The following is a 17668-nucleotide window of genomic DNA, read 5'->3' on the forward strand; positions in this document are numbered from 1 at the left end:
GAGTAGTATAGTGGATAAAGCATTGGACCAGGGCACTGGAGATCAGTGTTCGAGTCCCGACTCGTCCATGGAAACTCATGGCCTTGGGCAGGCCACCTTCTCTCTGTGTAATAGGCCTCAGGATCACCATAAATCAGGAATGACTTGAAGGCACACAATGTCATGCCCAGCCTGGAAGATGGCTTGGAGGACTCAGAGGATGAGCTAGAGCCTCTGGGATCTGAATCTATAATGGAGGAGCCAGAGCCCCAGGGGCTTGAACCTGTAATGGAGGAGCCAGAGGCTGGCCCTAGTTCTGCTGGAGCAGAGTCTATGGCCCCTCCAGAGGTTCAGCAGTCAAGTTTGCCTGGTGCCGAGGCTGTGGACATGGAGGAGGATCTGGGCAGTGTGCCTACCTTCAATGAGCGTCGAGCAGAAAGAGAGGGCCTTCGAAGATCTCGGAGGCTTTATCAGAAGCGTCTTCATAATCAGGCACAGCTGAAGGCCAGCTCCTTGCCTTCTTAAGCACCTGGAGCATGTGTGGTTCTTTGCCAGTGGATATCTGACTCTTTTAGGGGAAAGACTCTGTCTCTGGCTCCTTGGCTTCTTGTCTTGACTACCTGGAAACCTTGACCTTGGACTGCTTCATCGATCTGCCTATCTGTTACCCTGAACCTCGGACCGTCTGACAATTCTTTTGGTAATCCCTTTTGGTAAAGCTACTGCAACTCTCTAGGACTGTGTAGCTTACACTGACTTTGGGAGGGGGTTGTTTGTTTGAGAACTAGCTGCCTTATCATCCCTTTGGCTGCTTTCCCGGACACACAACAACAACAACAACTTCAGCACCATGGGTTGTGCTTTTTAAATTTCAATCTGAAACCCAGAGTAGATTGCCTGCTGTCTGCTCTTCACAGAAGCCATCCTGAGCCAAAAAGGCTTAAATCAGAATTTTGACAGGTATTCGTTTTCCCTGTAGTTCCAGGTTCATCTGCTTAAATCAAGATTGTGGATTGGGCTGGGTGGAGATTAAGGTTTTCTGAACAGCTCTTGGCATGTGGGAAGGGGAAAGATGTCAGGGACAAAGGAAGGCTGTCCAACCAAGCTAGACAAAAAAAGGAGGAGGATGCTGTCTTTGTTCAATGAATCTGAACCCAATTATGTGGCTCCAAAGGACTTTTCGCTGCACAAGATCGCCTGGAACTGTTCCCTGTTGTGAATTCAAGCTGTCACACCGGGACACTATCCCCTTCCTGATTTCTTGCTGACCTGACTGCAATCCTATAAATGAATCTGACCCAGATTCTGTGCCAAAGATACTCTGACCTTTTGAGAAAACCCTGCAGGACTGGAAGCTTCCTGACTCCCTGGAAAGGCTGCTGCATGCGCCGGGGAGAAGGGAGGGAAGGGAGGCAGAACAATAATAACTACATGCATAAGAAGACCATTTGCACATAACCCAAGGAGGGTCTTAAGAACATGAGTTCCCCTCTGGTGGAACCTGACACACATTCATAGACTCCTAGGCTGCATTTGCATTTCAGAAGTAATGCCGTTTGACACTACTTTAACTGCCATGGCTCAGTGCTATGGAATCCTGGGATTCTCTCTGACAGAGATGGCTAAATATCTCACAAAGCTACAAATCCCAGAACTCCATAGTATTCAGCTGCAGCAGTTAAAGCTGTTGCATTATATCTGCAGTGCAGATTGTGTCCTAAAGTTGGAAGTGACCACAAGGGCCACCCAGTCCAACCCCCCGTCATGCAATAATGCACAGCTAAAGCATCCCTGAGAGATGTTCTTATGGGGTTCCTCTAACCACCATTCATCTCCCTGGTCTTGGTTCTTGCTAGGTCTTATTGTTGTGTTCCTCTTTTGGTGAAATTCTCATCCAGTTCAAGACTTGGGGGCTTTCAAATCCCAACATCTTCATGCCCCATGCATTTGACCCATGCAAGCTGGTTTACCATCCAAGGTCTGCTTCACTTTGTTGCTAACTTTCAGACTACATCCTTTATCCCATCATCCCTGGCCTGGATTAACATAATCCTATTATTACTCTCAACCAGAGGAGACTCGTTTATTCAAAAGGATCTATTTATGTGTTGCTTCCCCATTCAACAGTTGATTTAATAAGTCTGCTGTGATGGAGACTAACCTTTATGACTCAGGATACTTGCCACAATCCTGTTGGTGTCCTATGCATGCATACATTTCCCTGCAAATATGGTTGGATGCTTTTGGCTGGTGCAGTACATCCACATTCAATTCAAGGCTGCAGAAGTAGAGTTACACATGTGGTTCCCTTGTACATCAGAACATATTGTGCATGGAAGTACATGAACACTGGGTGTCATGACTGGAATTCAGTATGGCATTTAGGTCTCCACAAGTGTACTTGTATGTGTGGGAAACAAAAGTGAGTAATTTTGTAATGCCCATATTGACTTAGTGATGCCATGACATTATATTTAGCTTCTGTATCCATGGAGTCTGCATCCATGGATTCAACCATCCATAGCTTGAAAATACTCCCCCCAAAAAATACAAAAAACAAACCTTGATTTTGCCATTTTCTATAAAGACACGATTTTATTACATTGTTGTACATCATGGGACTTGAGCATCTACAGGTTTCCACAGGGAGTTCTGGAACCAAACCTCAGCAGGTACCAAGGGCCCACTGTACTATGCATGAGCATCTTTTGCACAACGATAGCCAGTGGAGTGGTTGATGTATACTGGGCATTGATGCACATCAGTACGCTCCACAATGTGCATCAAAACACCAGCTAGAAAGTACTGGAGCACAACAGAAGTGCCTGGTGCTTATTGGAATGCTCTTGTCCAGGTGCACATCTTTGCAATTCACTAACAGGGTTTTGGTTGTGTTTCTGGACATTGCTACAGATTAGTAAAGTTACAAGTTGTAGGCCATGATGTAAAATCTCAGATAGTGTGCTTGTGTGTGGATGGGCATGCAAAGTGGGTTGTGCCTATGGTTGCACATTTGGTGCTTGATTTCAAATGTTTATTGTTGTTCTTGTGTGCCTTCAAGTCATTTCTGACTTATGGTGAGCCTTAAGTGACCCTCTCATGGGGTTTTCTTGGCAAGATCTGTTCAGAGGAGGTTTGTCATTGCCTTCCCCTGAGGTTGAGAATATGTGCCTTGTCCAAGATCACCCCGGGGTTTTCATGGCCGAGTGAGGTTTCAGACCCTTGTCTCCAGACTCATAGTCCAGCACTCAAACCACTACGTCATGCTGGCTCTCCAAGTTCAAATGTACAATGTTATAATTAAGCAGAAGAGTTACACACTGAGTATGCAAAGGGAACTTGTAGCATCTTTGAGACTAACTGTGTGAAGGACCTTGTAGCATGAGCTTTGGTAGAATGAACTCCATGCGTCTGAGGAAGTAGACCTCATAGGGTTTTCTTAGGCAAGGAATCCTAGTCAAAGGTGGTTTTGCCAGTTTCTTCCTCTGAAATACAGCCTGCATCCCCTGATATTTGTTGACTGTCACCCTGTTTAGCTTCCAGGGTCAGACAGGACCTTTAAAAAGTAACTTGACAAGCTCTAGTTAAGCATACTTAGAAAGGCATGTTGTGTGTATGTACCTTCAAGTCGCCGGTCAACTTAGGGTAACCCCCTGAATTTCATGGGGTTTTCTAAGGAGAGGAATCTTCAGAGGTGGTTTTGCCAGTTCCTTCCTATAATGTACAGCCTTCAGCACCTGATATTCCTTGGTGCTCCCATCTGAGCATGAACCAGGGCTGGCCCTGCTTAGTTTCCAAGATCAGGTGAGATTTTGTGCCTATAGGGTATTTAGGCCTGCCTTAAACAAGGTTTTTTAGACAAGGAATACTCAGAGGTGGTTTTTGCCAGTTCCTTCTTCTGAAATGTAGCCACCTGGTATTCCTGGGTGGTCTCCCATCCAAGTACTGCCCAGGGCTGACCCTGCTTAGCTTCCAAGATCAGATGGGGTCTGGTGCCTATAAGGGTCACCTTAGGATCACCATAAGTTCGAAACGACTTAAAGACCAACAACAACTACTTATATGCCAACAGATTTCTTCATCAATGCTGTTGAAGACTGAGATTTTAGTTCTGTAACATCCGTGTATCTCCCCATATTATAAGTCTTTTGTGTTACATTGAAGAAATAACCAGGAAAATGTATGTATATCTTTTGTTTGTACCCAAACATCAGAGAATCCAGGAAAGAAATTATTTTTTTAATAATTATATTCCTCATTAAAGATTTATTAATTATCATTAGATCCTATGAAAAGAATAGAACATCGAAAGGGTGATATGCAAACAGCTGACCTTGCATGAATCTACCCTTTTGCTAACTGCTAGAATATGTATTGCAAAACATTGGGAAACCGTGTTTGTCCTACAAATGTCAGAGTGATTTAGAAAGATCTTAGAGTCTAAAGAATAAAGTTAACCTATTTTGCATGAAATTACTCAGCAGCTCATGCAGACAATTTTGCAGAGGGAGGGCCTTTATTTTTTGACTTTTAGGACAGTAAAGAGTGCAGCTAGAGGGGTTGGGCTTTTGTTTTTTAGGGGGTTGACAAGTAGGCAACGGCAACCCTATGAATCGGATCAGAGCCATGGCTTCCAACAGCCTTTTTCAGGTCTTCCAATGCAGCACATTTGCCAAATTAAGGGCAGTGGCCATGTCTTCCTTGACTGAATCCACTCACGATGTGGATTAAATCAAACAACTATGTGATCTCCCTTTTTTCCTACTCTCCTCCATTTTGTGTGTTGTGCTGCTTGCCTTCCGGTTGTTTCTGACTCCTGGCGGCCCTAAGGCAAAAGTATCATGGGGCTTGGCAAGTTTCTTCAGAGGAGGTTTTCCATTGCCATCCTCTGAGGCTGAGAGAGTGTAACTTGACCAAGGTCACCCAATGAATTTCTCTGGCCAAGCCAGGCTTCAAACCCTGGTCTCCAGAGTCATAATCCAATGCTCAAACCACTACACTACACTAAGTAAGCAGTAATTCTTCTCTTTTGGAAGCCTTTAAACAGAGGTTGGATGGGTATCTTTCAGGAAGAGTTGGAGTTGGGTTATGCTTGTGCAACATGGCCTCATGCATGAATTGCAGTGCTGCACAACCAAAAATGCAATTCAGTTTCCAAACACACCTTAACTGCACATCCGTGTACAACTGTGTCCAGTGTGCATCCATGTGCTGTGTGCCATATGTGCATCTCTGCTTCCACAACCTTGAACTGAATGCAGATGTTGTATATGGAACAAAAATGTCCTATCATTTCCAGACTGGGGACTTAAGCATGTGTATAACATCAACAGGATTCCAGTCAAAGAATCTTGTAGCACCTTAAAGGCAAAGGCCTAAATTCAACTGCTAGTAGACCACAGAGTCCAAAGTATTGACCCGAAGCCAGCTCTTATGTAAATCCTATTGCATAAGCTCTCATGGACTGGAGTCCATTAGATGCCTGAAGCATTGTCTTTCGCTGGCCGGTACATATGGATGCAGAGAGATGTGATGGGAGGATGTGAACAATGTGAGGAGAAGGAAACAACATGTACCAAGGAATAAAAATAAAAATACAGGCACTGAAAATTACGTAAAGCTTAAAATCACATAAAAGCTTAACAGCATGCCCTGGGGAGGCTCACTTTATATTTTTCTGAGGCCCCATCCATCCTCTTCACCTGGGCCTTTGGAGGTTACATCCTTCTCTTTGTTGGCTGCTTGTATAACAACGCAGGGCTGTTTTGGTTCTCTTGATTTGAGTTTGGCGTTTAGTTGGATTTTCTATCATGGCAGTTTTTAACTTATATTGCAAAACTTCTCATGGATCTCTTTATCATAGAGAGATGGGGCACGCTCATGAATCCCAACCCAGGCCTGGTTACTGAAAGCCAGCCAATGCAATGGAAGATCTAGTAGTGCTTTTTGGAAAATTCACAGAACCACAGAGCTAGAAGGAACATCTACTCCCATTCCAGTGCTCAATTCCAATGCTAAAGCAACCCTGACATGTACCTATTTGATCTCTGTGAAAACGCCACCACCTTCGGAGAAGTTCTTCCTAATTTTAGGTGGGATGGTCCTAGTCTCTGGAGCAGGTTTGCAGTTGCCAACCTCTGAGAATGAAAGAGTGTGACTTGCCCAAAGTCACCCAGTGGGTTTCCATGGTCAGGTCAGGATTTGAACCCTGGTCTCCCATTGTCCTAGTCCAACACTCAAACCTTTACACCGCACTGGTCCATATAATATGTACTTCAGGACTATAATATGTACAGTACTTTAGTTACTTTATTTCCAGCCGTAATGTTGCTGCATAAAGTGTGCCTATTTGATCTCTGTGAAAACACCACCACCTTCTGAGATGTTCCTCCTAATTTTAGGTTGGATGGTCCTAATCGTAATAATAATCTGTGGAGCAGGTTTGCCATTGTCATCCTCTGAGACTGAGAGAGTGTGATTTCCCCGAGGTCATTCAGTGGGTTTCCATGGTCGGGTCAGGAATCAAACCCTGGTCTCCCAATGTCCTAATCCGACACCAAAGCATTACGCCACACTGGCCCATAAAATATGTACTTCAGGTCTATAATATGTACTTCAATTATTTCCATCTATAATGTTGCTGCATCAAGTGTTGTCCCACCCTTTGTGGGAAGCGTCACATCTTTTGTTTGCTTCGTGCCCCCTTCTGCAGGGAGGTGATCCAAATCGACCAGTTCCTGAAGGAGACCGCTGCCCGGGAAGCCAACGCCAAAGTGCGCCTCCAGCAGTTCATTGAGGAGCTCCTGGACCGAGCCGACCGAGCCGAGAAGCAGCTCCAGATCATCAGCAGTAGCTGTGGAACGACACCCAACTGCAGCCTGGGCAGATGCAGCGTGCCTGGTTCCAAGAGCACTGGCAGACCGGTACCTCATGGCAATGCCATTCTCCTAACACAAAAGTCCCCAAAAAGGGAGTGGGGGGGTTTCCTGGGATGGGGAGGCCCACAGTCAGAGGATGGAGGGGATGGGAGACACACAGTTGCTAAGAGCAGTGCACTGGTTTTACTGGTTTGGAGGGGGAAGCTCCCCCAGGTACTCACTCTCTGTAGGACCTTACAGGCTGAAGGCTTTAAAAAATGGACAATTAAACCCAGAGTGACTCCAAGAGTATTGCATTAAAAAACAAACCCATCAGGCAAATGGAAGAAGCACATTTTCTTCTGTCTCTCTGCATGGTGTCGATTTCGTTCTCTTTTGACCTAAAAGCATGGGAGAGGCTCATAAAACTGTCCCTTTTGTGCCAAGTTGGGAAAATCCCTTTAGCAAAAGGGATGTTTTTACCACCCTCTGCCACACTTTCACTTTTTTAAAAAATTGATATTGATTTATTTCTGACATCCGCCCATACATTCATCAACGTATAACGCCACCTTCAAACGCCAAACAACAAACAAATAAACTACAACCTCCTTTAAACAATAGACAATGACTTCCTTTTCTTGCCTCCACTGGTTTTCCCACATTCATAATTTTATTTCATTTTTTTTCTTATTTTATACAATCTCTATTTCCTTTTTATATTCCTCAGATTTTAATTTATTTATATTTCGTTTATCACAAAAGATATTAATTTCCCCAGTATTTTTCCAATATTGTGTCACTTCTATATTATTTTTTTTAATTATTTTATAATAAAATTTTAAAATAAAATAAATACAAATTTCATTTTTTCCTACCATCCCTTCTCTGGATTAACCATTATCCCTCTTTTAACTATCATTATTAATTTATCCAGTTATCATATCGTATAGTTTTTATCAACTAATTCTCTACCTTTGGTATATCTTGATTTTTCCATTCATGCACATAAACCATCCACATCCTTTCAAGCTTGAATCGATGCTTGAATCCATGGATAAAAAAATCCCTGGAAAGAGCTCCAGCTGTAGTTCCGACTTAGCGGAAAATGTTAATTCATTTATTTTATGATGACATTATAAACAGACAACCAAAAGGCTTTTGCTTTTGGGCATCATATGATAAAAAGGGCCACTACTCTCTTCACATTTCCAACATCTTGGGTCCGTGTTCAATACAGTTTGGCTATCTATCTGGAGCAAGTACCACTGATATAGCTTTTTTGTAATAGTTTTCTTTTTAGGCGTGCAAATTTATTTTTTTCTCAATGCTTTTCCCCAATATTTCACATTTATGGGATGCCCTAAAATGCCCAAGATCATGGCCCTCTTTAATGGCGTCCCTTTCTGTATTCCCATCCTGCACTTTTACAGCTGGAAGAGAAGGAAAGTGCTTGACCCAAATGTCTGCTGGGTTTGTTTTTAATGTGATAACAAGGCTCCAGGTGAGGATGGAGAAGAAGGAAGAGCGGATCTTGCTGCAAAAACCATTTTTTTTCTTTATTAAAAAGACAGAAGAAAAGCTGCAGAAGCTAACATTGCAAGCTGTCCAGGAGTATTTCGCGAAATGAGCATGACTTAGGCCGCAGCATCCCCACACTTCAGAATAATCCACTTTGGCACCGCTTTAACTGCCATGGCTCAGTGCTATGGAATTTTGGGAAATGTAGTTGTTCTGGCACCAGAGCAAGCCAACGACACTTCCCAGAATTCCATAGCACTGAGCAAGGCTGTTAAAGCAATGCCAAACCAGATTATTTCTGGCAGCGGCGGAAGCAACCCAAGAAGCATGAATTTCCATTTCCATGAGTGTTTTTAGCTTTTATTTGGTAATGTCCTGCGTTCTTCTTGAATGTCCTCAATATTAAAGTGCCGTGTCCTCCTTTGCAGTTAGGACCATCATTTTGCATTGAGCTTTCCCATAATACTTGTTCAGAGCGGGTTTTCCTTGACTTTCCTCGGAGGCTGAGAGAGTGTGACTTGCCCAAAGTCATCCAATGAGTTTCCATGGCCAGGAAAGGATTACAACCCATGGTCTCCAGAGTCATAGTCCAATGCTAAGTTTAGTGCATCATGTGCTCCCCAATGTCCCCCTACCCCAATTTTATTTGGCTGAAAGCCAACAAAGCTGTATTTGCACCGCACAAATAGATTGAGTTTGAACACACTTTAACTGCCACGGCTCAATGCTATGGAATTCTGGGATGGCCATTCCATAGCATTGAGCCATGGCAGTTAAAAGTGGTGTCAAAACCGGATTATTTCTGCAGTTCAGATGCAGCCTGGGAATAGCAACCACAGCGACAGAGCATCACTCCTGGTGGACTGGTCCAGCTTGCATTGGGAGGGAGCCCAATTTTGCCCCTCCATCTCTGAGCATTGCCCTTTCCTGCTTTCCATTTATCGAACTGATGAAGAACTCTACATCGGAGGTTCCTCTTTAACAGGGCAATCGCTGCGACTGGCAATTGCCATCGAGAAAACAGCACTGAAAGTTCATTTTCAGACACATAACGCTGCAGTGTTGAAGGCTCTAGCGCTGGGTAGAAGAGCCGTTTTGTAAGTTATAGATCCATTACAATATTGACGTCTGCATCGGACCAGATACATGGTTTTAATTAAAAATAATATGGAATAGATTTTTTCCCCTCCAAGCTCTTTCTCCAGCACAATTTGCTAACCTTCAAAGAGATTGTGGGTCCCTGTTGTCTCTTTTATTTGGGCTCGCCCATCATGTCGTATTGCAAACTGAGTTTAAGTAATTAGTTATGTAACTCATTACCAACAGTAACACCCGAGTAATTTGTAGTGTTAGCGTTCCTACACACTCCACACTTTTCCCATAATGCATTAATTTCCCATTGTTTATTGTTTTCAATACTTTTTAAAGGGTGGTTATAAAAAAGAAGGGCTGGTGGTTCTCATATTAGTTAGCAATAAAGCCACACTGGCATTTAATCTAAATTGTAAAGGAGTGATGCAAGGTACCCAAAACTTATCTCCAAATCATTTAACATTGTAGAAGTTTCTTTAAATCAAATTAAAACCCAGAGCTGATTTACCACTTTACTGAGCCAACAACCCTTCCCTTCAGAGGTGCTAAGCGCTGCACACTGCAGAAATAATCCAGTTTCCACACACTTTAACTCCCATGGCTTAATGCTATGGAAACCTGACAAGGATGATTTACGCAAAGCACTGGAAAGCAGAAGATTCCAGAAGTAGAAGAATGGTTACGAAGATCATTAGATTCTTTGGAAATGGATAAATTGACGCGCGCATCTCCAAAACTATGTTAAATCTACAGTGCTATATAATAAAGTTTAATAATAAACAATAGTAAAACCAGAGAAGAGTAAATTTAAAAGAAGACTGGGATAAAGTATTGAGATATTTGCGACAGGAATGGGGAAGATTATGTTATAGATCTAACAAATGACTAATGGTAAATAATGTTTTGGTGGATTTGTGTTATTGTACCATTCCCACTAGTTCTGATATATGCTTTGTACTCCTTATTACCCCAATATATGAAAAGTAAAAAATCCATTACAGCGCCGGGTGTAAGTGAAAGAAATGGTTCAACCTGCCATGATGCATATGGTGAATTGAGTGCCACGAACCTTCCAAACTTGACTCTTTTCTGTTGACAGAAGACCGGCATTCGGTTCCTGGAGCCACCGCAAACAGTTCCTATGCTGTTTCAACCAAAGGTCCTCCCCAGTAACTGGGTAAGCCATGCCGGATGCATTTGCTTTTGCTTTTGCAGTTCTAGAAAGGTTCTCTTTTTCAGTTTACTTGATCAGGTTTTTAGGAGCATCTGCAAGAAAGAAGACAGGGGCTGGCAGTCCTACAGCCTTCAGATGCCGCTGGACTATAACTCCCATCTCCTTTCTTTTTTTTATTAACCACTTAAAAACAAATAACATACATTTATCAAACGATGTTTAAACTATAGTTACATTTATAATTCTCTTCAGTACATCATCTTCTTATGTAGTCTACCAGGCCTGGCTGCCAGTGCTAACGTTTCTTGTGTTCATCTTAGTTTCCCAAACTGTTCCCGAAGTGCATAGAAAGCTATCCTTAAGCATCTGGAGATGCCTTGTAGAAATGGAGCAGCTTGTTTTCTTTTCTTGCCTCTCTGGAGACTGAATGCAAAGCATTGGTTTCAAATTATAGGAAAAGAGGTTCCACCCAAAGAGTAGGAAGAAATGTAGGAAATAATAACATTTCTGTAGAGAAACCTTGTTTCCTGAACAGAAAAATCCTGTGCCTTCCAAAGAACTGTGTAGTTTTTGATGGCTTTCTAACAGTGAGGAGAAAAGGGAGAAAATTATTCATCCTTGCCTGCAAGGATGAATTTGATGAAGATTTACATCCTTACCTAAAGGACAAGGAAAATGACATTCTGCTGTTCGTTGAAATGCATACCTTTATTTAAATGTGTGCCATTTTTCAGGCTCTTTCGTTCTCTGCAGCTTCTCTTTGTGTAAGAAAGAAAAAGGTCCCTAAATAGGAAGATCTGCAGCCACCCCCACATTCAAGCTCAGAAAATGAGTCTTAAGAAAAAGGATCAACCAGCTCAAGAAGTGGGTGCAGGAACATGGCATTCAAGTAGAGAAAAAGGAGTTGTGCCCTGGGTTCAGCTTCTTGAAAATCACTTGCTGCCTTCCTTGAAAAAAGGCATGCTGCTAGTCCTTAAAGCCGCACAAACTAGGCATGGAAAGAACATGCTCTCCGACTTTCCCAGTTTGACAGAGACATTCCCAATTAATCATCTTCCGTCCCACTTTTCAAAGTTGGTTTGAAAATCTCCCAGTTTCTCTCTCCTCCTCCTTCCTTTGTCCTCAGCTTACTTCAATTGCTGCAAACTGAGTTCGAAATGCAAACATTGTTTGCATTCAATTAACTCAGCAGAGAGAGAGAGAGGAGAAAAGGGGACTGAATCTTGCCCTTCCCAGTTGTCTGAGCCAAAAGCAAACTGCTGCAGCATCTCCTAAGTTGGATGTCCTTTCTCATTTACAGCTTCTGTCACCTTGGCCACACTTTGATTTTGCATGGTCACACTGGTTTGCATCTCTGCATTATTGAAGTGTATGAAGGAATATTCTCTGTTATGCATTTCCCAGTTGGGGGAAAAAGGGTACTCTGAAGCCTGTCAAGGAGAAAAATAGCACAGTAAGAATTTTGTGCAGTTTTCTGCCAAAGCATTCCAGCAGCAATAGCATTCTGCACAGAGAAACAAGTGAGTTTTATGGAGGGAGAAAACAACACCATTTCTATTCAGAACTTGTATTTTCTATGCAAGAAACCAATTCTGATCAGGAAACAGTTTCTCAGGATTTTTCACACAGAAAGAGGTTTTTTTTGGGGGGGGAAATGCTTCTTGCACAAAAATATATTTCCTGCAAAGAAAACATATTTTGGCGCAAGGAAAATTTCTTGCCCAAAAATCTCTGTGCATGAAAAATCCTCAGAAACACTTAAGGATGCTCAAATGTGAATCATAGAATCATAAGAGTTGGAAGAGACCACATCTAGTCCAACCCCCTGCCATGCAGGAACTCTCAATCCAAACTTATTATTATTATTATTATTATTATTATTATTATTATGTATTTTTTTAAATTGTTTTTACATTATTTTAATTGTTTGAATTTTATGGTGTTGTTTTTAATGTGATTTTTATCTGTCAGCTGCCTTGGGTTCCTTCTGGGAGAAAGGCGGCATACAGATGAAGTAAATAAATAAATGCAGTGGGAACACTGTGCAAAACAATATTCATTTTTCCCCCACAGCAGGGAGAAAACTCTAGTGTTCATTTCTCCTTGCATGTGAGAAGGAAATATTCAAACACACCTCCAGTAAAAAAGAAACAGGTGTAGACAACGTTTGGGTGCCCACCTCTTCCGTCTAATGTGGTTCTCTGATTCCAGGGCATCCAGCCATGCCAAGGCCGTCTCCCAGAGCTCGGGATGCTATGACAGCGACAGCCCCGAATTGTACCACGGGGAAGAGAACGCAGATGGAAACCCCTATCAGAGCGGACAGAGCCGAAGCTCAGATGGCGGCTTTGACAGGTCCAATGCAGTCCGCGGATCCGGTCTGCGTAGGCAGGCCATCCAGAACTGGCACCGCCGGCCATATCGGAACAGCACTGAGGGAGAGGAAGGGGACATTTCTGACGTCGGCTCCAGGACCACCGAGTCGGAGGCCGAAATGTGGGAGACGGAGCCATCCAGGGTACCCCCAGAGGTTCAGCAGGTGAACTTCTCCAGGCCTGGAAACAACTCCCGGCTGCCAGGTGAGTGAATTTACAAGGTGAGGATCATCTCAAGTGCTAAGGTTTTGGGGCTGACATCTCAAGATGACCCCTGGCAATCTCATTAAGGGTTAGGAATGAAGTACCAGTCACAGTGTGAAGTCGAAGGCTTTCATGGCCGGCATCCATAGGTTTTTGTGGATTTTTTGGGCTATACGACCATGTTCTAGAAAGGTTTATTTCTGATGTTTCGCCAGCATCTGTGGCTGGCATCTTCAGAGATATATTTATTTATATCTCTGAAGATGCCAGCTGCAGATGCCAGCAAAATGTTAGGAATATACTCTTCTAGAACACAGTCACATAGCCCGAAAAACCCACAAAAAACTACCAGTCACAGTTTGTCATTGAAACATACACAGAGAGAACAGAGGTCCCTGTTTGGAAATTAAGACAGGAACTTTAGCCAAAAGGGCTGTTCCAGACCAAGGTGAAGTGAGAAGATTGTTTATTCCTATTTAGTTAGGGAGGCAAGATAAGGGACATTTAATCTAGCAGACTTGCTTTGAGCTGTAAGGTGGAAGTAGAGCAGAGCGGATGGTGAGTCCTGACTCTACAACAACTGGGTGGGAAAGAGGAAGCTAAGTAAATACATAGATTTCCCAGGAGAGTCTCTGCAAGTTGCAGCAACAACTCAATTTAGGGCTTACAAACGATATCAAAAGCCAAGCTGGAGGTTTACAAAGAGCCTTTAGCTCTTGCGAAAACTGGAGAATTTGTGCCCTCATTCAAGTGGAACCATAGTGCTATAATTGTGCCATATGAGAGCTTATGGGTGCAAATGTCACCTCTTTTCTCTTATAGCCCGGTCTGATGGAGGGAAGGCCACCCGGCCCGAGAGAGGCAGTCCATCCCGCTCAAATGAGGTTATCAGTCCAGAGATCCTCAAAATGCGAGCCGCTCTCTTTTGCATCTTCACCTACCTGGACACCAAGACCCTCCTGAGAGCTGCTGAGGTGTGCAAAGACTGGAAATTTGTCGCCCGGCACCCTGCCGTTTGGACCCGGGTGCTCCTGGAGAACGCCAGGGTTTCCTCAAAGGTAAGGATGCATCACAGACATGGGAAGAGAGGGACAAGGTGTGGATTTCAATAAACAGCCACAGGGAGCAGTGTCTAAACTGGGAGCATTCAGAAGGAGCTCCTGTCTTGGAGTGAGATCATGACTACAAAGATCCTGTAGCCTTTGACTTCATATAAAAACACACACTGCTGGCTTGAATATGCTGGAATCCAGAGTTGAACAAATGATTGCACCGTGAATCCTGTTCTGTACTAGAACTATCTGAAATCCCAGTCGTTCCCAGCAAGCTGGAACTTCAAGTCCCAGGATGCATCTACAGTGTAGAAATAATGCAATTTGATTCCATTTTAACTGCCATGGCTCCATCCTACAGACTCCTTATATAGTGCAGAAGTAAGCAAAGGAAATTACAATGTACAGCCATGGCTCATCTCCTATCCTATGATAGGATTTCCTATCCTAAGAACTATGAGAGCTTTATACGTTTACAGCAATTGAAGTAAACTGAGGGGAAAGTGGGAGGAAGAGAAAGAAATTTTAAAAGCAGCTGAAAAGGTGGGAAGGCAGAGAATTAACCAGGAATGTCGCTGCCAAATCGGAGCAGTTGTGGGGTAGGCAGAGGCACGGTTTCTGTTCAGGATGTGTGATCTCCTGCTTTTCTTCCACAGTTCCTGGTCATGCTGTCGCAATGGTGCACCCAAACCCACTCCCTCACTCTCCAGAATCTGAAACCACGGCAAAGAGGGAAGAAAGAGACCAAGGAAGATTACATGAAAAGCACACGGTAAGTGAGCTCATCCAGCTGTTTTATACGCTGTCCTTCTCCCAAAACTGGGAGTGAAAGCTGCCTGCAAAATTAGAGATGCAAAAGATGATCGTCATTTGCAGGCAATGATACTGGCAATAGTATGGAAAGTCTAATAAATTAATGACAGTTGCAAACATATCCATTAATAAAGAGTGAGAGAAAAGAAATAAAAACCACCACCTCCGACTCTCCTGCATTGGTCCGTCTTTTGAGATGGGTGGATTGCAAGGTGAAAGTTAATGTGAGATTAAATTTTGAATGAGCATTCAAATCCATATCCGACTTATGGCGATCCTAAGGCCATAAACCTATCATGGGGGTGGGGGGGATCCTTGGCAAGCCTTGTTTAGAGGGGGTTGTCTTTGTCTTCCTCTGTGACTGAGAGTGTGTGACATGTCAGCGAGTGAGTTTCTACTTCAAAAGGCCCTACTATTTTGGCCCTTTGAAGCCCTGCTCCATTAGACAACTGTATACCTTCCTTGACATGTTTCCTTCTCTTTCCATTTGGACTCCTCTCTCCAGGGGCTGCCTGGAAGCTGGGCTCGAGTCCTTATTAAAAGCCACTGGGAGCAACCTCTTGATCCTCCGGATTTCTCACTGCCCCAACATCCTGACCGATCGCTCCCTCTGGCTGGCCAGCTGCTACTGTCGAGCCCTCCAGGCTGTGACCTACCGGTAAGTGGATATACATGGGATCTTCCCCAAATTGAGTATTAAAGGTGAATTCCTGGCAGTTTTCCATTGCTGAACGTGCATCCAACAAACCAGAATCTAGCAGAGACATTTCTGGTGGAAGATTTGGCATTCTCTGAAGATGCCAACTGCAGATGCTGGTGAAACATCAGGAATGAACTCTTCTAGAACATGGCCACATAGTCTGAAAAACCCACAAAAATCTATGGAGGCTCGCCATGAAAGCCTTCGACTTCACATTTGGCAATCTCACGAATAAGCAAAACATTTCCAGATATAGAGTTTTGAAAGCTTACAACATGTATTTTGTGCCTTTTGCTTGGCCCAGTAAAGATATCAAAGTTTGGTATATTATTATACCTATCACTAAGGTGTGATGGGAACTAATTAAATGGAATTAAATTATCAATGTGGCTGGATATTCACCAGCAAAATAGGCCAGATAAATAAATTTATTTTTAAATTAAATGAAAGGTATACAGCAAGCCTTTCGTATCCACTGGAATTTGGTTCCAGAACCCCCCATGAATACCAAAATCCATTGATGCTCAAGTCCCATTATATACAATGGTGTAGTACAATGGTGTCCCTTATATAAAATGACAAAATCAAAGTTTGGTTTAGAGGTGATATGATAGTTCTTTTTATGTATTAGAAGGACTGTCATATTGAGGATCGAGCAAACTTTTTTTCTGCTGCTCCAAAGAATAAGACATGGAGCAATGGCTTCAAACTTCAAGAAAAGAGATTCCACCTAAACATTAGAACAAACTTCCTGACAGTGAGAGCTCTTTGACAGTGGAGGACGCTTCCTTGGAGCCTCGGAGGATGGTTGAGTCTCCTTCTTTGGGGGTCTTTAAAAAGAGGCTGTCAACGGGGATGCTTTGATTGTGAGGTCCTGCATGGCAGAATGGGATTGGACTGGGTGGCCCTTGGGGTCTCTTCCAACTCTAGATTTCTATGATTCTATGACAAGTGGAGGCATAAGCTGGACTTTGACTTTCATGTGTTACTAACAGGATGCAAGCTGCCGTCTGACCTGTACACGCCATCATTTTGCTAGGAAAAGACAGTGAACGAACAAAACCAATTACAACCATCTTTTTCTCTTTAAGTCCAAGAAAGTTCAATAAACATTTTAATTTTTGAGTCTGGGGAAGTGACAGGGAAACAAAAGCGTGTTTTTCTGCAGACACCAGAGGCTGGGCGTTATTCTTGGCATGACTACCAGGGCAAAGCCGGCCTGACATGCCAACGGGGGAGTGTGCAATTGTCCCCCTGTCAGGCCTGCAGCGAGATACCTTGCAATTATCCCTCTCTGAGTCAGATGGGAGATTGTCTCAGATTAGGAGGCTGGCGCTGGAAAGGGGGGGACAGATCTGGGCTTCCAGGAGAAGCTATGGGTTGCTCTTTGCAAAAGCAAGGAGAGGGATTTGGGGCTGCTGGAAAGGAACCACGCAGCCTTTGCTGGATCCAATTTTACAGGAAAAAGCAACAACACCCCGCTTCCAATGAAAGTGAGAAGCTACGTGGGCAGAAAATCATACAATCACAGAGTTGGAAGAGACTCCAAGGGCCATCCAGACCAACCTCATACTGCCATGCAGGAACTCATAATCAAAGCCATCCTGCCTCTGTTTTAAAAACCCCAAAGAAGCAGACTCTGAGGACTTTTTCACCCAGAGGATTGTATCACCATCCCAAAACAAGAAGAAAGGGGGGAAATCCAAAAATGCAAGAAATTATGTAGTAGCTTATCACACGCACAAACAAACACAGCGTCCGTCTGAAAGAGAAAGCAAGTGTGAATGCAAATGAAATCATCACATGAATAGGTACCCATCGGCTTCTTGATTTCAAATTAGCGTATTTGCGCATGAACAGGGAGGACAGGAACCCATGGCCGACAGTAATCCCATGGCTGA

At 43.4% G+C, this 17668-nt stretch overlaps 1 protein-coding gene across 1 annotated transcript in view; it reads left to right on the forward strand.

Annotated features, from left to right (window-relative positions):
* Positions 1-17668, forward strand: part of FBXO41 (F-box protein 41) — a 66316-nt gene that overhangs the window by 34827 nt on the left and 13821 nt on the right. Inside the window, exons 3-8 of the mRNA XM_042466434.1 lie at positions 6692-6952; positions 10609-10626; positions 12835-13202; positions 14025-14260; positions 14911-15026; positions 15573-15725. Coding sequence (XP_042322368.1) covers positions 6692-6952; positions 10609-10626; positions 12835-13202; positions 14025-14260; positions 14911-15026; positions 15573-15725 — 1152 coding nt within the window. The remainder of the gene's footprint in view (positions 1-6691; positions 6953-10608; positions 10627-12834; positions 13203-14024; positions 14261-14910; positions 15027-15572; positions 15726-17668) is intronic.

This window comes from Sceloporus undulatus, chromosome 5 (genome assembly GCF_019175285.1).
Source record: "Sceloporus undulatus isolate JIND9_A2432 ecotype Alabama chromosome 5, SceUnd_v1.1, whole genome shotgun sequence".
Lineage (NCBI taxonomy): Eukaryota > Metazoa > Chordata > Lepidosauria > Squamata > Phrynosomatidae > Sceloporus > Sceloporus undulatus.